General features: G+C 37.1%; 1 protein-coding gene across 5 annotated transcripts in view; it reads left to right on the top strand.

Moving 5' to 3' along the window:
* The first annotated feature begins 4,033 nt into the window (after positions 1 to 4,033).
* The window catches only part of LOC765167 (delphilin), a 38,951-nt gene continuing 21,681 nt past the window's right edge, over positions 4,034 to 21,303 (top strand). For all 5 annotated transcript variants that reach the window (XM_030999318.1, XM_030999312.1, XM_030999327.1 and 2 more), the window contains exons 1-11: positions 4,034 to 4,158; positions 8,413 to 9,107; positions 12,820 to 12,974; positions 13,765 to 13,839; positions 14,099 to 14,184; positions 14,718 to 14,882; positions 16,083 to 16,288; positions 16,920 to 16,990; positions 17,559 to 17,710; positions 19,724 to 19,876; positions 21,195 to 21,269. In XM_030999318.1, the coding sequence (XP_030855178.1) occupies positions 8,448 to 9,107; positions 12,820 to 12,974; positions 13,765 to 13,839; positions 14,099 to 14,184; positions 14,718 to 14,882; positions 16,083 to 16,288; positions 16,920 to 16,990; positions 17,559 to 17,710; positions 19,724 to 19,876; positions 21,195 to 21,269 (1,798 nt within the window). In that variant the 5' untranslated portion in view covers positions 4,034 to 4,158; positions 8,413 to 8,447. The remainder of the gene's footprint in view (positions 4,159 to 8,412; positions 9,108 to 12,819; positions 12,975 to 13,764; positions 13,840 to 14,098; positions 14,185 to 14,717; positions 14,883 to 16,082; positions 16,289 to 16,919; positions 16,991 to 17,558; positions 17,711 to 19,723; positions 19,877 to 21,194; positions 21,270 to 21,303) is intronic.

Raw genomic sequence — 21,303 nt, 5'->3', positions numbered from 1 at the left:
TGCTTCACTGAGATGTACTTGACAAACTTCTATTATAATAGAAATTCACTTAAAAGAAAAATGTTTCATTGTTCGTAATTGAATAACTTGAAAGTTGCAGTTCATACAACCGCCATTTTCGTGCTCAAATCGTAGGGAATTCTGGGAATGCAAAAAATGTTTTATGCATGACCTAATACATAAAACATTTTGTCGATGGCCAATCAACAAACAGTAGTTGGCGTATTTTTTACGTCATTGCTCATGAATATTCATTGACCCTCCAAAACCGTCGTTCAAATCGGACAAAACCCCCATAATGCATCCAATGCAAAACCTATGAAATGTCAAAGGTCACGATTTTAGTTGGCCCTCTAGTCCTCCTACGGAGGACATACTGTGTATGATCGAATCTCTTTGGTGTGATCGTGATATAGCGCCAGCTTGCGTTCGCAATTTGAGGGGTCCAAAGTCAAATTTGTGTGTAAATTTTTTTAAAAAAGGAATAATGGCCATGTATGTGATTATTTCATTTATTTGTAATAAAAACAGTTCGAGCTTTAGCTGGCATTTGCCCATCTTGGAATGGCAGGACACACTAGAAATAATACAAAAAATGCAAGAAATAATAATCCTCCGTACACGAAGAAATTTTATCATTTCATTTCATTATTTATTAAAATCTATATCGTTTTAATTATTACTATTATCATTAAATTTCTTGTGACCCAAACTGATAATGTATGCTATGAAATATTCGAATAAACTTGACATCTCATTTTATGTATGTTATTACCAAAGGAGAAAAAAGCCAGTCAGTCACTTAATAGTGTCTGACAGTGAAGTCTAGCAAGTGAACGGGTTTCCTTGCATAATTTGAATATTAGGACACTGCTAACATTTAAATTTCACAGATAGGACATACATGACATATTCATAATTCCTGCAAAGTTCTACAGAATTTGAGGTTGGCTGCCGCAAGGGACATAGTACCTTTAACTGGAACAGGGTTTAAATTATTTCTAAACAATTTTGTTGACACGGTGGTCTGAGTCAGAGTCTCTTATATCGTTGCAGAATAACTTGCTGATCAGTATTGTCGTTCTTTCTAAAAAAATCACTGTGACTTTAATTGTTGCATAATGAGTTAGCTGCTGGATCACAATTGGAATTACACTTTTAATTGCTAACTAATGAGAAAATCTTTAGCAATTGATTTCTTAATGAAGTAAAACCAGAATGGGCCTCTGTGTGATTCCTTAAGAATTAGCGTCGTGTAGGAATGTTAACAATTATCAGGATTGTTAAGACTCTCGAAAGGTCAGCGTGTTGAGTCAAAAATGCTGGGATGATTTCTTTATTTCTAGATTGTATGCCAGAAATCACATATTTTTGAAAATAATTTCTCCAGATCATAATATGACAAGTCGCATTTTGAAGGCCCTACATTGTAGTCAATTTCTTACAAATGATGGTAAAATACGAATAGTAACTTTCTGTTTACAGGCCTTCATATGGTCTGAAAAAAACTAACTATATATTTCCATATAAAGTTTGCTGCCAATTCAATAGTCTCTGAACAACAGTCAGCAACCAACGTATGCTCAATGTAGGTATTACATCTAAAATTAATCTTTTGCTTAATTTGAACCATGCATTTTAAACTCTTTTTTTAGTAAATGAAGGGACATGCTTTAAATTAGAGAAAGTTTTTTAATTGTTATTTAAATCTAGCTCCCTAGTCAACATCCCCTAGAGATATGCCGTCAGCCCAGAGGCGGCCCTCCGGGGGGGGGGGGGGGGGCGCCCCTGCCCTAACTTTTTCAATAACCCGAAAAGTGCCCCTTTTACATAGGAAAAGTGCCCCTTCCTCTTTTCAACTCTGATAAGTGCCCCTTTTATTTGGACACGTGCCCATTTTCCTTCGAGAAGTTCCCATTTTCCTTTGCAAAAAGGGTCCTTTTTAATCTCTAGTAAGTGCCCCTAGTAAGGTACGAGAAGGGCCTCTTTTCACTTTTGATAAGTGCCCCCTTCACCTCTGATAATTGTCCTATTTAAATCTGAGAGGTACGCGCTTCGTTTACTTTGACAAGTGTCCTTTTTCCTTTGTGAGAAGTGCCCCTTCTCCTTTTAATAACTACCCCCATTTCAACTCGGATAAGCGCACCTTATATTTTCTCATGTGCCCTTTTTCCTTTCTTATATCTTATAAATGCCCCTATCAAAATCTGATGGGGGCCCCTTTTCCGTCGACAAATGCGCATTTCCTATTCTCATCCCTGGTGAGTGCCTCTTTTTGAGGGTGTAAGAAGTGCCCACAATTTTCAACTCTGATAATTACTCTTTGTACTTTGGCACATGCTCCTTCTTTCCTGATAAGTGTCCCCTTTTCCTCTCATCATTACGCGCCCTAGCTAATTTCAAAGCGACTAAGAGCAATTCCCCCCTAAAGGTCGCTCACTACGCTCGCACACATATATAGATGATATACTTATGTTACTTATCAAAGGTCTTTTCAGTCTTCTGTTATGAGAATGTGCTTATAACCCCATGAGGATATTGTTTTTATGTCTTTATAAGATGCAATTTTTCGCACTGCGACCTCACTCACACATCTTAAACATTTTCCTCGCTCGCGAACAAATTTTTAGACAATCAAACCCAACTACAAAGCAAGCTTAAGCAATATCTTGTATGGTGTATAAAGTGAAACAAATATTGAAATCATCCCTGGTACTCGTAATCACAATTATATGAGTATATACCAATGTCTAAAAAATTGTATATTTTCGCTTTGAGATTCCCTTTGTAGGTGCCCTTTCCCCCCACAAAGTGCCCTTTTTCTTGGTGCCCCCCCCCCGCACTTTGGAAGTCGCTCGGCCGCCCCAGCGTCAGCCCCATCCTATTTCCATTTGCAAGAAGCCCCTCGTTGTAACAAATGGCAGATGAATAATCGTAGAATCTTTGTCTATTTTTAAATTGAATCTTGCATATGCATACCCTATAAATTGGCAGATGCAGGTCTCCAGTTCGGTGGTGTCTTTTGTAATCACAATCACCCGAAATGGGAGGAAACAATATTTTCGGAACTGTGCCACCTTTTACAAAATTCCAGACCCGTCGCTGTTTATGGCCGGGGTTAAAGCCCAAGTCCACTCCAAAAATAACTTACTTTCAATAGAAGCAGAAAAATCAGACTAACCAATCAAAAAAATTCTGAGCAAAATCAGATAATTAATAAGAAAGTTATGAATTTTTAATGACATTAAAAACTTTGAAAATCACTAGACTCATGAGTCTGTGACATAATGTACTCACTATCCTTTATTGATGATATAAATTTCCTATTTTCTCCTTAAGAATCTTATTTCTTCACACCAGCATCCAAGTTAGATTAATAGTAATATGTTTTTGTGTGGATGCACTAACATAGAGTAATTTTTTTCCACTTAAATCATAAAAAATGTGAATTTTGATACACTATTTATATAAAAATCAATAATTATGAATATGCAATATTCAGAAAATAGTGTAAATTCTTCAAAGTTCATAAAAGATTTTGTGAAATGTCATGCACGCAATATGATACAAATCATATTACCTGGGCAAAGGCATGGGAAAATTAATGGGATTAAACCATATAGAGCAATTGATAAATAGTGAGGACATGACGTCACAAACTGATAACCATATTGGCAGTTTGTGTTGATTCTCATTGTTCCATAGTTTTACATACTTTTTCAAAAATTCATAACTTTCTTATTTTAATATTAGTTATCCGATTTTGTTCAAGTTTTTTTGATTGGTTTGTCTGATTTTTCTACTTTTATTGAAAGTAAGTTATTTTTCGAGTGGACTTGTCCTTTAAGTCTTTTCTCTGTTATTATAATGTAGGCTATGTCTTAGCAAAAAGCAGTGCCACCTGCTACTTGTCTGCGATTCACTAATTGGACTGCGCACGCGCACCATACAAATTAAAATCTACCCACCTGCAACAAAACATGTACTGCATGCATCGCATGAATTGAAACCATAGACGCTATCTTCACAGTAACGGGAATTCTCGCGAGCGGAATTGAATCATGGCGGGGTGTAAATTCCTCGTTTCACGTGCAACCGTACCCGTTTGGATGATATAAATTTGGAATATTGTGTAAATTTTGTCAAAGAAAACTCCTGGTGAGTATGATGCTGCATGGTTGTTTCAAAAGGGGGTAACATGTTGTGTTTGTAGAACATTGATCAAGAATTTTCAAAATGATTGGTTTCCAGTCGAGTGATACAGCGGCGGCGTGCGTGTTATGTTATGTGTGATACCGTGGGCCGTAGCTTGTGGCTGCAGTTGCATCTGTGCTGCGGACTGTTCCATACCGACGGCCGACTAGACTCTACCGGTATTTATGTGAAAGTTTGATCAGGGAGATGTGTCCCCCTGGTTTGATCGACAAATGAAATTGCCTTGCAAAAGTAAAGTTCTAGTCAGATTTCTTCCAGTAACCATGTGTAGACTATTTTAGACTGGATTATTGTAGATCTACGCTAGTCTAGTAGTACTTTTTAATTTTAGTAAAAGTAAATTTAGACAGAAAAATCTCTCTGCCTGGAACTTGGAAGAGTTTGTGTGTGTGAGAACTGATAGTACTTGTTGTACAAATACACGCCATGATTGTTGCTTGTATTGCCTCTACTATCTATTTACTCAATCTGCGAAGGATACACTCTGCAGTTCTCCAAACCTGGAGGAAACCAAGAAAGAAGAAGAAGAAGGAGAAGATGTGATTGTCATGCTTGATTAGCTCTCTTAATTTCATAAATCTGTTTCCTCATTTCAAAACCAATTTGATATCAGATCAGGATGAAGTGAATATCCATCTTAAGAAAGAGGGGAAACCCGGGAAAGAGTTCCATATTTACCCCCGCCCGGCCCTGCTAAATAAATATGAAAACAAAATTGCTTGTATTGTCTTATTATTACTTACTTTACTTTACTTACTTTAATCCATTACACTTTCTTGCTACAGGTATATCTCATTGTCTAACTCTAGCCCCAACCCTAACTCTAGTTTCCCATGTTTTATATATTATATTATCATTAAGTATATCACTCTGAAACTTAACTATATATTTTTTTCTCCAATTTTAGTGGGGCCCTGGGGGTTCATATGGAACTCTTTCCAAAAGAGGATGTATAATCAATGATCTAAATCCTATAGGGTCTGCTGATGATTGCATCCTTCATCCTTGTTCTGTGTACATTCGTTATTTGCTCTTATGAAATCCATAGATCTCAATTTTGAGCCTGATTTAAAATTCCCCTTTAAGAATTTGATATAGACTCTAGGCCTACCTTGTCATTTAAATCTTGATATTCTCATAGAACAGGTTCTAGATCTTGCTGCCTCTGTTTTTATTTTCACTTTATATCTGCTTGTATTACGCGGAACTACAGTCTTAATCATATTCCCATTTCTTTTGAAAAGAATTTTCTATCAAAATCATCAAACTTTTAAAAATATGTATTTATTGGAAGTCTGAAACTACAATTATAAACTTGAATAGAATTCAATAGATTAAAGATAAACTTTAGTACTGGTAATGCGATTGCATTGTGAAAGAAAAGGTGTGGAAAGGATCAGAAACAGTTGATCATGTAGCATGTAAGTATTGGTGTGCACAGCAAGGTTCTTGAGTCATCAAAATCATAATAAATTTGACCGAGTCTTGGTAAAGTAACAAGCACTCACATAGAAAGCTATATATATATATATATATGGGACAACACACATGGTGTCGGGGCTAGTACTACCTTGATTTCCTTGTCTTTCTATGCTCATTACTCAGCCAGTATACATTTTCTTCCAAAATTGTTTGGCACATGTCATTTATTTGTAATCTTGAACATTCAGTGTAAGTTTCGTTTGATTCTGTGAGAATTATTAATTTTTTTTTTCCAGTACTGGAGTTTATCTTTAATAAATCAAAAGAACAACCATACCATAGAAAATAAGCTGAGAAAGTAGTGTTTATACAAATGACAATGTTTTCTACGTACAAGTACCTGTACATGTACCCTCAACTATTTCACAATATTACACAACATTGATTGAGGAAGTAGTATACTTTTTACATGATGGAATGAGTTCAACAGCTGACTGCATCTTTTTTGTTCTGAATACATGTAGATCTTGTACCAGAACCAAACTGCACTCTTAAGAGTGGACTTCCCCTTTAAGAAGGGATTAAATCTGGATTTAAATCTTAATACTGGTACATGTATTACAACGGATTAGGATCTGCAGCTGACTGCATCCTTTAGCTGCGTTTATTAAACCAAACTGAGGGGAACTTTCTATTTAGGAGGAAGCTTGGGATGTAAACAGGTTCTGCAGCTGACTGCCTGACTGTATTATCAGCTCAATCCTTTTTTATGATCAAACAAACTTCTTGAATAAGAAGGCTCTTCTTCTTCCTGAAAAGTACAGGCTTCATGAAATTAAGATTAGCGCACTGTGGATCTAATGATCTGTAATATTACAATGGAACAACAGGTTGTGCATGCAGCGGACTGCATCCTTTTTCTTCTAGAGATAAAATAATCTGCCCTTATCAAACCTAACTGCAAGTGAACCCCTTAAAGAAGACGACACTTTGATCTGCTTGTACATACGTGTTAATCTTTAAAAAAACATTACAATGGAACAGGTTCTGCAGCTGAGTGCATCCTAGCTACATGTAGTTCTTACTACAGTATAAGGGTTGTTGTTTTAATTGAACGGATGCAATAAGTGTGATTAGCTGTCACCCTGAACTGTGACTGATGCAATTAAATGAACAACTCAAATTACTCAACTGTGAAGTATAACCATAGAGGAAGTGGGTTTGGGTCAAGAAACTTGGAACTATGAATACAATGTGTTTACTTTGCCTTATGAAGCATAGAGTTTTTAAACACAAATTCTCTGTGGATATTTTACTAAGAAGACTGACAAACAGATGCGGTGAAGCACCATGAATCTCTACCCCTCCCCCATAAAAGATATTTCTTAAATTTGATAGGGTTGGGTGACTGGGTCCTTCAAGCACATTACTTCAAAGGCATCAAGTACATCATGTTTGTTAACTTTGTTCACTCTAGCATGTGTGAAAAAATAAGCATTAATAAGTCTAATTGGCCGATCAACAGGTACATGTTGATCTGCCAAGTGGAAAGGGCCTGTCATCAAGAGTCATACAATTTTACTGGAATGAGGGGAAAAGAAGTACCGGTAGCTCAATTAAATCACAGAGGATGCATTCTTACTCATTGTAAGTAGAATCTTTCTTTCAGTCTATCATTGAAAACAACTTATTTTGACGACTCATGAAAGTGGTGACATTTTCTTGATTCAAATTAGTACTTTGTAAGGTGCATTGATGGGCACCAACACGAACAGTGTAGCTTAATCATGTCCATCGTATAAGGATGCAATGTGATGTGCATGTTTAAGTGTACATGAATGAGTGTTTATTATTGTAATATGATTCCTTGCACAAAGAGTTCAAAGGCTTGCCCCTAGCCTGACCTTGATCACCCAATGACCTTCAGAGCTCCCATTCGCTGTTTGTCGTCAGCCGTCTCCAATGCGAAAACTAGGCGTGGGGTCCTTAAGAAACTGGAAAGCAGCTATAACATTACAAAATGTAATATGTATGGAAGATACATTGTAGTAGGTCTACTCTCGTTCACATCAAATAACAATGAAACTCGTGAAAAGACTGCTTTAGGGAGACAAGAAAAGTGGTCTTTACTATAGGCAGGTGGCCTTTATGAGAACTTGTGAAGTACCGGTACAGGTTCTTCTAACACTTGTTTGAAAATTTCAATTACAAGTTCTGTTTAGTGGGAACAGAATAGTTGTTTTTACAGACATGTGGTATTTCTATACAGGCGGTTGCTAAAGCACTTGTGACTGTTTATGTCATGCTTCAAAGTTCAATCTAGTTTTCCTCCAGATTTACAAAGAAAACAAAATCTCCATTAGTGAAAAAGACTATCTTAGGGGGTTAAACATACATGTACATTTACATATCCAGAAATATTTTTGTGAGAGGGGTATGGGCAAAATGTGTGGGGTTTTCAAAAATATATTCAATTTCAATTTGCCACCATGATATGGAGGCTGAACTGTCTATTTTTAGTGAAATGTGTTTCATATTCATTTAAAGAGGCTCAAAGTGAAGTTTGAAAAAACCACCTGTATGACTATTTAAAAAAGTTAACACGTACTGTATTATTAGAAGTAAAAACAAAAGCATTTATTTATGAAAATAAGGAAGTGAGGAGGACTAGAGTTTTAAAAAAAATATTTGCTTGAACTTTTTGTAGTTATACATGTTGTAAAGAAGAATTTAAAGAAGGAATATTAATTATTCAAATGTGTTTTAATTTTCCAGATTTTTCCCCAGGTATGGAGACCTAGAGAGGAATCATGCCTGGACGGTCAACATCCTCTCGTGCCAGTCGGTCAGTGCGGTCATCTAGACCCTCCACAGCATCGTCCAAGAGACCACACAAGAGACCGCCCCTCCCGATGCCGGTCAACAACAAAACCTGGCCCAAATCATTTGGCTTCACAATTGGGGGTGACGCCCCTACCTATATTCTCTCCGTGGAGCCGAACAGCCATGCCCATGCAGCCGGGCTCCAACCTGGAGACCAACTTGTGGAACTCAATAACCAAAGCATCCTCCACTTGGGTGCAGAGTCCATCATGACACTCGCCAGACGATGTCCGGAAGTGCCTCCGAGCATCGTCGTCGTGTCCTGCGTGAAGACGTGTGAACTCTACCGCGATCGCAATGGCCACTTTGGCTTGACTCTCATAGGGGGCGGTCCGGTGTACGTGGAGGTCGTCGAGCGCGGTGGTCCTGCGATGAACTGTGGGTTGAAAGCAGGAGACATGGTGTTAGAAATCAACGGACTTCCCATCAAGCATTCTGATGATGCTAAGTTGTTTGTAAGGGGAGCGGCCAGATTGAAGATGGTCATCATTCCTGGTGCGGGACACCAATCAGTCAAGAAGATTGCCCAAAGGTTTGAAGCTCATGCTCAGGACAGGAAAAATAAAGCAGATGGATTCTTCAGAAAGGTAAGTTCAACCATATACTTTTTAGTCAGTCACTGGCCTCGGGACTCAAGACAAGCAGGACTCTAGTGCTTGTATAGGCCTCCATATTTTTTTTTTTTTACAGATTTGAACAAGGGCATGCATGTACATGTACAGTATGTGTATGCAAAATAACCGCAAGCTCAATTCCAAACTCCCAAATTTGTTATCTGAACAATTGCCCAGTGGCCCTAGAAATGTTTCTTGTTTCAAAATCCTCTTGTAAAGATTTGTATGGATCGACCCATGTCATATCTTTCAGTTGCACTGTCATTGTGCATTTAAGATGTACACAGTAGAGGGTCAAAAAGAGTAACGCTGTAAACTAATTACTTTTACCATGAAATGGAGCTAGTCGGTAACCTTCGTCTTCATTGTATCAAATCGACTCATGCATACATGTAATTCAACGCATTTGCTCAAGTCCGGTGATATGAATTGGATGACTAATGTTCCTAGAAACTAGAAAGACAACTAATTAGTTCTCTGCAATTGGTCTATAAATGGAAACGACAAGTAAACAGAAGTATGTAACATGTAAATGATATGGGTGCATCATAACAGGTTGAATGCATTTGAAGGGAAAACAAAATGTCAACTATCCCTAATTCAAAATCTCTTATAAATTATGTTATTCCACTGAAAATGTTGTACACTTTAAGTCTGTTTTGTCAAATGTTTGTGAAAATTTGTGATCCATCTTTCAAGACAGTTTGAAGTTAAATAAATGTGGAAATTGATGGGGGGAGGGGGGGGGGGATGATCACATTTTGCATTGAGAGCAAATATACTGTAAGTACATAATGCGTGTACAGGAGTTTGCCGGAGGGGAAAGAAGTAGTTGCTATGATTTTACAGGTAATATCGTTTGCTTGAGGTCCTACATTTTGAATTACATTTCTTTTTAAATAAAATATTTTCAAGCACTTGCAGTATCTTAGGCTGGTAGTGTGCATGTACTGTATAAGAAATTAGTATTCCATTCATTTGCAAACTAATTGTTTTTTTAAGCAGCAATATATATGGACATATATCTGTCCATACTTTTTTCAAAGCAAGCTCATTAGACTCAAATATGATGGCTTGATGAGACCTTGATGAGTTTAATTGATTGCATGCACGATGTGCTCTACATGATGCAATGCTCTGCCTCGGTTCCCAGTTATCACTTTCCACTGTCCACAAGCCCTAAAGCGGTTAGGAAGAAAGGCTTTTAAATGTGATTGCCAACGTGCAAGTGTGTGTGTACGTGCATGTGCCTGAGTTTGGCAGACAAGCTGAGATGATGAACAGCGCACACACGTTGCCATAGCTACGGCTTCCTACTAGGCTGTCGCTATGGCAACCATTGTAAGCTATACTGGTGCTGTATGCTGCGGGATTGCCTGTGTGGTTCTAACGGACATGGAGGGCATTTTGTTCAGATCTTGTTTGCTATTGTTGGACTAAGTAATTGACAGACTCAGTAGTTTAAATGGATTATTTGGTATTAATGACATGTGCATTTGTAAATCCCCTGATTAACAAGCTTCTGGATAGTATGCAAAAGTCATTTCAATTAATAGATTTGCATGACAATTGAACACAAAATTAAATGCACCTACAATGTACAGTGTACATGTATTTATTTGCAATCAATCAGGCTTTCGTGTACCACTCTGAAGAATCATTCTGCTTTATTCTTCCCCTTTGCTCATGCATCTCTCCCTTCCACTTTCTCTTTCTTTCTCTCTCTCTCTCTCTCTCTCTCTCTATCTCCCTCTCCTTCTCTCATTTTGTATGTTTGTTTTACCCTAACTCTCATGATTACCGTTTTCCTTGACTCTCTTTCTTTCTTTTCCTGTGTTATTTATCTCTCGCTTCCTTCTACTTCACTGAAGTTCACTCCCTTTCTCTTTATTATATTTCCCCCTTTTTTGGCTTTATCTTTCTTCATCTTTATCTATTTTGAATGCCTGCCTGCCTGTGTCATATTTTCAACACTCTCTCTCTCCTCCCTCTTTCTTCTCTCACTCTTCTCTCTCACTCTCTCTCTCTCTCTCTCTCTCTCTCTCTCTCTTCTCTCTCTTTTTTCTCTCTCTTCTCTCTCTCTCTCTTCTCTCTCTTTTTTCTCTCTCTTCTCTCTCTCTCTTTCTTCTCTCTCTCTTCTCTCTTCTCTCTTCTCTCTCACTTCTCTCTCTGTCTTTTCTCTCTCTCTTTCTCTCTCTCTCTCTCTTTTCTCTCTCTCTCTCTTTTTTCTCTCTCTCTCTTTCTCTTATCTCTCTCTCACTCTCACTCTGTCTCTCCCCCTGTCTGTCTGTCTGTCTCTCCCTTTCTCTCTCCCCCTCTCTCTAAAATCTTGTCATTTATTATGTAATTGTAAAGCAGTCAGTGATACAAACATACGGTACTGTACAATACTGCAAACAGTTTACTTCAATACAATTTCTTGCGAAGAACTGCATCATGTGTACACAAATGATGTTGGCGAATTTCATTAGGCAATTACAGAATCAAGTTAGTTTCTAGGTGGAGTCTCTCTCTGTACATTATTGATGGAGATGGCGATTGTCTCCGCTCATGATATCATCCTCGGAAGACAAAAGCCCCACGAGTGATTCACCTACCGCATCAAAACACACCTACATTTAAATGCAACTCCCTAGAACCGGGATCAATAATTCTGAATTTGATTGTCAAAGGGATCGACCATCACTCATAAAGGTTTGATTGTTATGGGGAATGGATGAAAAGGCTCATTTCTATAGGCGCACTCCAATGGAGCATGCTTTGTAGCCTTTAGTTAGGGAGTTCGCTGAGGTGCTGTAATCGATTGTGTCACCAAAGCTCAACCTACATGTATTTGCCTTTGTGCACCACTTTTTGAATAAAACAACTCTTTAAAGATTAGGATGGGTGGTATACATTATATAAAAGAGGATTGGGGGGGGGGGGGCTCTGAGTTGAATAGATTTGCTTGTAATGACAGTTAATTCTATGAAATGTAATACCTGGTGCCTGTTTACTTGTAGTAAACATGGTACCTGGTTATACATGTACACTGTAGGTACTTGAATCTTGTGAGAGACTTTTACATCATGTAATAGTTTTGTTTGTTTGAAATTTGTTGAAGCATAGTCCAGACTCATAACATGCATACAAATGAGATGCTTTGCTGAACACTTTCAACTTTTCAAATAAAATGTTAGACAAACAAGTACATGTAGATGCTTTACATATATCTGTCTGCTTTACTTTTTATGATGAAACTAAATTTCTACAATTCAAATGTAATATAGACTACATGTATACATTTAGAGTACAGTACTGTACCATATCCAGATTCTAGTACATTGTTGTACCTGTAGTACAGTTGTATATACCTGTTTTTTAGTTTGTGCCAATTTAAAAACAAATTGTTGGTGATAGAGCCTTTTTAAGCCAGCTATAATAGAGATCTACATTTTTCCTTCTTCAATAAAATCAGTACCGGGTATTAAAATTTCTGTAATTCTGGAGCTCAATTTCCTTCAATCACATATCTGTTTCCCTTTTCACATGCAATGTTTTACAAAAAAACCATTATAAGGAGACATTACTGACCTTCCTTTTAAAAATGCATGTAATTCTAGGGGATTTCTTTTTCTGCTCCAATGTTTTTATTTATTTGTTTAACATAATTTTCGTAATGTTCTACTGTTACCTCTGTTCATAGCTTGATGCAGTGTTTTACAATGACCAATTGAAGAAGGAGACATTGCTGGCCTTACTCAAGCGATATGCAAAGGATAAGAAAGTGGATGCCTTTGGTAGAGCCCTGGCAGGTCTGCTGGATACACCTACAGAGAAGAAACTCTTTGAAGATATCAGGTACATGTACAGTACATATTTGATTTGGGGCTACTTAGAAAAAGTTGCCATTTATCCATTTATTAACGCTAGTTGTGAAACATTTTATTAGTTTTTGTTTCATTGGGGAGGGTGAGAGAGAAGAAAAGAGGGAGAAAGGATGTGTGTGTGTGTGTGGGGGGGGGGGTGTGCAGCTTGGGTGTAAGAACATAAAATAGTTAAGTAAACTAAATTATTTTTCTTATTCATTCACCCACCATCACTTTTTTAGGATGCGATGTATCCTCAAAATTTTTAAGGCGATAAAGCCCCTCTAAAGTGTTAGGAGCCCAGGGAAACAAATAAATGGGGGCTCAGGATGAATTTGCCCCCAAATGCCACAAAGAGCCCCTAATTTGCCAAACATTTGATAGCAAAATATCACTAAAATTGTATCATACATGTAATGTGAAAGAGAATGTCATTTGAGACACACCTCTGCAAAGATTCCCCTCCCCCCAAAAAGACAAATATTGATATAAGATTAAGAATACATAATTTGGGTTTTCTGTTGTATGCAGAAAACCTAAATTTTGTATTCTTTCATCAATATTCAATTTCAGTTCAAACTCATTTGTTTTGAAAATCCTTGCAGAAATGTGTCTTAAATGACATCCTCTTTCACATTATTATACTTAGATTTTTGAGGTGAAATTTTGCCATCATATTTTTGAGGCTCCCAACACTAGAGTGCTTAAATGTTCATGTATTTGTCACTTTGCATTTTAATATGTTGTTGGTCTCTAATAAAGTAACTGTTTTATTTCCCCAGGATCTTTGTTCCACCCAAACACAGAGATAGATTTGATTTCCTGGTGACCAAGGATGAACCTGCCAGAGGAAAGAGGTAAAAATTAAAAAAATCAGTGTTTGTTTTTAGGAAAGAATTTGAAAAAAAATGAATACATGTACATGTTTTGCCTACCATTACTTACATGTAGATGTGTATATGTGTGCAGTCATTTCATTTGTAATCTTCGTTTAATGTATATGAAATTTAAAAATGAGAAATTTGACTCCATATTCATATTACATACGTATCTCGCTGTCCTTAGCACTTCAGATATTTTAGTATGACATATCTCATGATTTTATTTTAATTCTAGGATTGTGACAGTAAACCGAGCTGGAGGCTCTTTTGGTTTCGTATTAGCTGGTGATATCCCTGTCATCATAGAGACCATAGATAGAGGTAAGTCGTAGATCTATGTTTATGTATCATCAGTGTTTTCAATCACTGTGATACATGTATGGTGGATTTTTATGATTTCATAATTTTAATTTTTCTAATGGGATGTGCATGATGGTTTGTTTGACAAGTAAAATGTTATTGAATATTCTTCTTCTTCATCTACATGTAATTGGTATTATTATTAGACAGTATAATTCTGATTATTATTATTAGTAGGAGTACATTTAATTAGAAGTAGTATTTTTCTTCTTTTTCTTCTTCTTCTTCTTCTTCTTCTTCTTCTTCTTCTTCTTCTTCTTCTTCTTCTTCTTCTTCTTCTTCTTCTTCTTCTTCTCCTCTTCCTCCTCCTCCTCCTGCTCCTCCTCCTCCTCCTCCTCCTGCTCCTCCTCCTCCTCCTCCTCCTCCTCCTCCTCCTCCTCCTTCTTCTTCTAGTGTTATCATCAGTGACAGCTTCATTATTATTTTTCTGTCATTATTTTGTTACAAATATTTTGTTACTGGACATTTGTTTTTCCTTTGATTTCCATTCATAGGTGGAGCAGCCGAGAGGGCGGGGCTGCGGACAGGGGACAGGATCATGAGACTCAACGGTCTCAACGTCCGGAAGAAGACCCACGATGAGCTGGTAGAGCTCCTCAAGGGGAGCGGATCTACACCCACTCTGGTGGTAGAAACCGGTCCCATTATTCCCTCCTCGGGTAAGTGAACCACTCCTCAGGTACCTCTTAGTCTATGATCTTTAACATTTTTGATGTAATTTGATTTTGGAACGAAACAACCATGGTTGCCAGTCTGAGTTGACTTAATCTAAATTCTAAGATTGTGGTTGCGGTTTAATTTGAAAACAAATTTTCCATGGACTCCAGTCTGTGTTGCATTATATCAGTCTTAGTATTCAATGAAAGTACAAACAAATTCCCCTAGTTTACCTCCAGAAATATGTTGTACTACTGTATGAGTACATCATTATACAAATATTGAATGATTCGGAGCTTAATACAACAAAATCAACAAACTGAACACACCAACAAATTCATAATTTTCCCTGAGTTACAGTTATATTTCATCAAGGCTGTTAAAATATAATTGCACAAGGGAAATTCAGAATTTGGATGTGAATGTATGTTAATATATTGAACAACAAAATGCATTCAATATAAATTAAGGGTATTTGTGATTTCCTGCATTGCTTTTTTGTGAGTTAACATCTCTGTCTCTGTATACAATGTATGTTTTATCATCATCTACTATACTCTACGTGTACACATGCTGTATATGGTGTGTGTAATTACCAATTTGCTAGGCATTGTTGGCTTTGGTATCAGCAGCTGCTGTATTCAGTTCAGGGTTCCTTTGACTTCTGTAAGCCTCCATTATTGGTTGAGTTGCTGGATATAAATATTTGATTAGTGGGAGCCACCCTTGGTTCTGCCACAGCTGTCTCAAGTACTAACAATATTTGGAATCCAGATTTGATATGACTTCCAAGATTTTATTTCAAACTACTATGTGTATACATGTAGGCAGGCATGTACGCAGGAGTGGGGAGGGGGGGGGGGGGTTATGTTTTTGTTTTATGTGTGTATTTTTTAACAAAGCCCCCAATCAATTTTCAAATAGTCCACCAGACTGCTCTGCTTTACCTGCTCAATGGCCAAACAAAATATTTTTTTTTGGTATTACAGTCAAACCTGCTTTATAGACCACCTGTCTATAAAGACCACATTTTTTGTTTCCCTTGAAACTGGTTTCTCATTGAAACATGTACTAAAGAAACCTGTCTACAAAGACTACTTTTTGTGTTTCCCTTGGGTGGTCGCTTTAGACAGGTTTGACTGTACCACCCTGATTCTTTCTGCTATAATATTGTGCTTTCCTCTTTGTTGTTGTAATTGCAGCTAACTCGATGGCGAGTGCCAGTATGGTGTCCAGCAGTGTCCTGAGCACCACACAGACCAGTGACGTCACATCCATTGCAGGATGGTTGTCCGAATCAGGGACCAGTCGAGCCACGACAACCGTCTACGATGGTGACAGTATTATCGGCCTCAAGCCCCTGTCCAAGATGGATCTGTACTCACTCGGTCGAACGTTCAAGGAAATGGTAAGAAAAAATGGGGACTAGTATTCCAGCTGAGAGGAGATTTATCCAAATCAATCTTTCATTAATACTAATACAAGATAATATTTAATAATATTTCAGAATTCTAAGCAATCATACATTTTTTTTTGTCTTTCTTATATCATTCCACTATGTAAAAACGATTTACACTGTATATCCGTGTTTCCATATGACTATATCATTGCAACTTTGCTGCTTTGTATTATTTATTATCTAGTGTATATTGTTCATGTGCTTTATGTAATGCCAACAACTGAATTTCCAAATGGACCAATAAAATTAATCTGAATCTGAATTAAGATGATATCGTTTCATAGGAGCAAGAGATGTTACCTCCTACACAGAGTTAACACCATTCTGGATCCAAACATGTGATACAGTATGAAGTGCTGGTTAGAGGCTTATTAAATGATTTTGTAGAATGCAGGGTTTCCGGCTATCCTGTATATTAGAGAAAAACAGGAAAACAAGTTCCTATTTTGGACGTTATCAGGGGGGAAATCAGGGTAAAACTGGAAATTATGGAATTTTCTTATAGCTTTATCATAGCTTTTATCCCCATGTTTAACTTGACTTTGATTTCTCTACCAATGTTTTTGTTGATCAAATGTAGATGGAGCATCATCTTACACCCGATGAGAGAAAAGTGATCAAGAAATGCCTCAGAGACTACCATCATACAAGGTAAGATTAGAAAGTTAAATGGTTTTATTTACTTCCTAAACTAACTATATTCTTAACTTCAACACTGGACCAAGCACTTTTTACTAATCTTAACCCTCTTCCTAAACCCAATTGTAACAGTATCCCCCACCCATTGTCTTGGATGAATATAGTCCCAGAGCAAATGTCGCCAAGAGAAAACGATCAGATTTATATCCACCTAATGTGTTTCTCTTCCTGATTGTGTAGTAGGATATTGATAGAGTGTCTGATGCTCAAGTGGAACGTTTTATCAATTTTCATGTCGTACAAATTCTAGATACCAATCCTAAAAGTCTTTTAATGTTGATTTTTATTTTCTTTAAGGAAAATTGATGGTTTGATCATAGCGATTGTCCTAATCATGGACACTAATGCTAAGTGTTTGTGAACATTTATCTTGGATGAATTGACCATTGAGATTGTCCTGATCAAAAGTTGACTTTTCATTTCTTACAGAAACATTGATGGGTTGATTGTAGAGATCTTCCCGATCTTGGACACCAATGCTAGGAGTTTGTTTATGTTCTTACTTTTCTTTTTCTTTTAGAAACATTGATGGGTTGATCGTAGAGATCTTCCCGATCTTGGACACGAACGCCAAGAGGACGATCTGGCCTTACATCATCCACATCCTCCCCGATGAGGTCCAGGAGAAGTGCAAGAAGAAGGTCATCTATCTCATCGATAGACATGCTGCAGGTACGCATCATCATGTCATCAAGTTTGATTTAGTGTCTAAAGGCTCGTTCAGATATGATGTGGTAAACCACTACAAAAACGCTGTGGTTTTCTAATTGTAAATGAACCCTTACAAAAAAATGTTCAATGGTATACCAATGGTATACCATTCAGAAGTACCACTGAAAATACCATACGGATACCATTCACAAACACCATTTAAGTACCATTCGGATACCATTGAGATTACGCTCGCAACGTACCATTGGGCACCATTCATCTACCAGTAAAATACCATTCAACCTAATAATAATTTTTTGGACGCTCATTTGCATAATCACCAATGGTAGATGAATGGTACCATTTACACCATTGAAATTTGAATCATACTTTCGCTAATTGCCAATATTTAGGGTTGTGTCAATTTGTGATCCATTCATTTTGTGGCATAAAATTGTCATGATTGTGGACCATTTATGAAATTCAGGAACGTTTTATTCGGAAACAAGTTTCTGGTTTTAGAGTATACACTGTACTCATGTTGCTAGTAATTTACAGCCCAATCCTTGGATTATTTGTAATGATACAAGTAATAATATGTTCATTTATATAGCGCTCTTACACAATTGGTTTCACAGCGCTTACAGAAAAAGCAGTGGTGTGAAATCCTGTGTGGTTAGTGAGAGATAGATGAGAATTAATTGTAGTATGAATAACATAGGGTTAACCCTTACTGTACTGGGGGGGGGGGGGGGCCTGGGAGGCCCCCCCCCCTCGACATTTTCGGAGATCGCGCCGCAACCGCCTTTTGATACCATTTTCGTCGAAATCGGATATACCTGTAAGGTGTTACATAACAATTAGTATGCGCATGTCATCAAAAAAGTGCTATAATTGCATATATTCATGTACAAACAGAAATGTGAAGATATGAATTGGTATCAAATTGCTTTTATATGTTTCTCAAAGTAACTTGATGTATTTCAGAACAAAAGAATACATCAGAAATAAAACAGTAGATATAGTAAGAAATAAAAAACAATAAAATACATAAGAAAATAAATAGTTGAAAATCGCATCAAATTTGCATAAATTATCATTATTAATTACATCAAATAACTATTTTGTGTTAGAAAAGAAGTTTCATATGAATAATGAGTTTCAATTAACATTAAAAAAGTGGAGTCTGACAATTTTTGTAGTGATTCTAGTTCCCATATAGTTCTATATATTTCCAGATTTGATATTCATGAATGCGTATTCATAATTTATGCAAATTAACCTATGCATTTTCAAAAATCATAAAAATAATGAAACCTCATGAATTTGAGGTGAAGGAAACCTTTATTCAATACATTTTCAAGATTCTTCACAAGTCTACGGACAAATATGTAGAGTTTTCTATAATATGCATAAAATTAGCATTTTGCATAATTAATTAGGCTTTAACGACAACAATTTGCATATTAGGAAAAAACTAATTATACCATCTTGTTCCTTACGTAAATATCTACAAACATGCAAATTTTCGCGTTCATCGGACATTCGACGGCCGAGATCATAGGGGGGGGGGGCCTCCCAGGCCCCCCCCCCCCAGTCAGAGAGTGCTCGAAATAGCCCAGTACAGTAAGGGTTAAGTGCAGTGCACGGTTGCTGAATGACTATAATATATTTATACAATGCCTCAGGTAATATATTTATATAGTCGTATATTATACATGATTATTTTTTATAAATTGTCTATATTTTTCACACTCTCTATTTTGATTATTGATATTTCTTGGTATATCTTTCTCCGTCTATACCATCCACACTCTCCCTTATTTTTCTCTTTCTATCTCTCTTGGACTCTCTTTCTCTCTTTCTCTCCCTCTCTCTCTCCCTCCCTCCCTCCCTCCCTCCCTCTCTCCCTCCCTCTCACTCTCTCTCTCTTTCTCTCTCTCTCTCTCTCTCTGTCTTTGTTTCTTTGTCTCTCTCTTGTGCTGGTAACTAAGAAAAATTAGAACACATTTTTATTTGTCATTTTGTTTTTAGATGCTGTTTACAAGCCGAAGGGTAGTCCCCTGCACCCTGATGAAGAGGTCCCATTCAGGGCCAAGTCAAGGAACCATAGTAGGGCTGCAAGCTATGACATCACACCCTCGTATGGTGATGTGGTGTTTGGCGCCCCCGGCGAGTTTGAACCAGGTAAGGAAGCCTCCCCCTCCCCCACCACCACCACCACCACCACCACATCAAATGTTTCATTCGCCCCTTTGCCTAACCCATCAAAGATGACTTAATTTTGCGTAGCAAATACCCTCCCCTAGATACGACTAAAATCAGCAGTGCCAAGTCCGATTTTTTTCTTCTAATGTTGAATCTCAAAAAGATTTTGAAGGGGATCACTAAAAAGACTTTAAATAGTTTTTGTTTAAAAGAGAAGAATTTGAAGCTCCTTACCCTAAAAAGCCTGTAGTTTCATCGCTTTTGACACTGTCGAAAACAGACTGAAAAAAAAATCCTATCCCTTAAAGAGGCCTTGACTGGAGTGATATCCTGCAGTATATATTATAAGGTGTTAAAATCTCCCATATAGCAGCACTCAATAACTATACAAATATACATCGACATGTACTAACATGTAGATCGATCTAGACAGTTGCCACACCTTAAGGATGAGTTGCAGATCGGGCATTATTGCAAGAAGAAACTGAAGCTTGTTCACTATTAAAAGGAAAATGCTCCAAGATTACTCTTTATTATCTTGTTCAAGAAGGCAAAGTAATATAATTCTATGCATTCTTGAAAAAATTGATACTGACTCTTATGAAGAATTTGATTGTCATCAATGAAAATTGATTTCAAATTACTTACAAGAATCTAATTTTAATTAAATGATTTGCCATTCTAACAAGTACATGTATTATTATGAAGCAGCTAAAAGAAATTTAGAGTCTGTGAAATAACTCAATTTATTTGGATAGTATACTTAGCATTTACAGTAACTTGTTTTTGGATGTTTTAAACTTGACATATATTAGCTTATTAGACACAATAATAGTGCGAGAAGTAAATCTGTATAAATCTATAATCACAAAAATTTACATGGTTTCCATATATTGTATAATCATAAGTAAAAGCAGTTAAATTGAGGATTATTTGCAACTGTAACCTTTTTTTAGAATATTTATTCACTGATTTTAATGCTATTATATCTTACTTAATAATGATAATTTCATATGCTAGTTGAAAAGTTGCAGATAGTTCATATTGTTTTTGCATGAGCATGCTGTGTGTGGGTGGGTATGCACTTAGATTGTCTGCACAACCTTGTCCGCTTGTAGTGCCATCTTGTTTTTACATACCCTACTCTTTTCTGCTTCTTTTTTCGGCTTCCATCTCTCTCTCTCTCTCTCTCTCTCCGCCCTGCTTTGTGGTGTGTCTCCATTGTTTTTGCTGCTCCCGGCTCTTGTTTTTCTCCTGTGTGCTCGTTATGAACCCCTTCCTAAACTCCCGCCTCTAGGAGAAGCAGCTTACATGTTTCAGCAGGAGCGGCGGAGAAGGATGCGCCGGCATCGCTCACTCGGCCATCTTGGTTGTAAGTAGTCCTTCCATTCTGTACGGTTGTTTAA

This window comes from Strongylocentrotus purpuratus, unplaced genomic scaffold (genome assembly GCF_000002235.5).
Source record: "Strongylocentrotus purpuratus isolate Spur 01 unplaced genomic scaffold, Spur_5.0 spur5_contig_861, whole genome shotgun sequence".
Lineage (NCBI taxonomy): Eukaryota > Metazoa > Echinodermata > Echinoidea > Camarodonta > Strongylocentrotidae > Strongylocentrotus > Strongylocentrotus purpuratus.
Note: the sequence above shows the minus strand (reverse complement) of the source record. Positions and strands in the feature narration are given on the sequence as shown.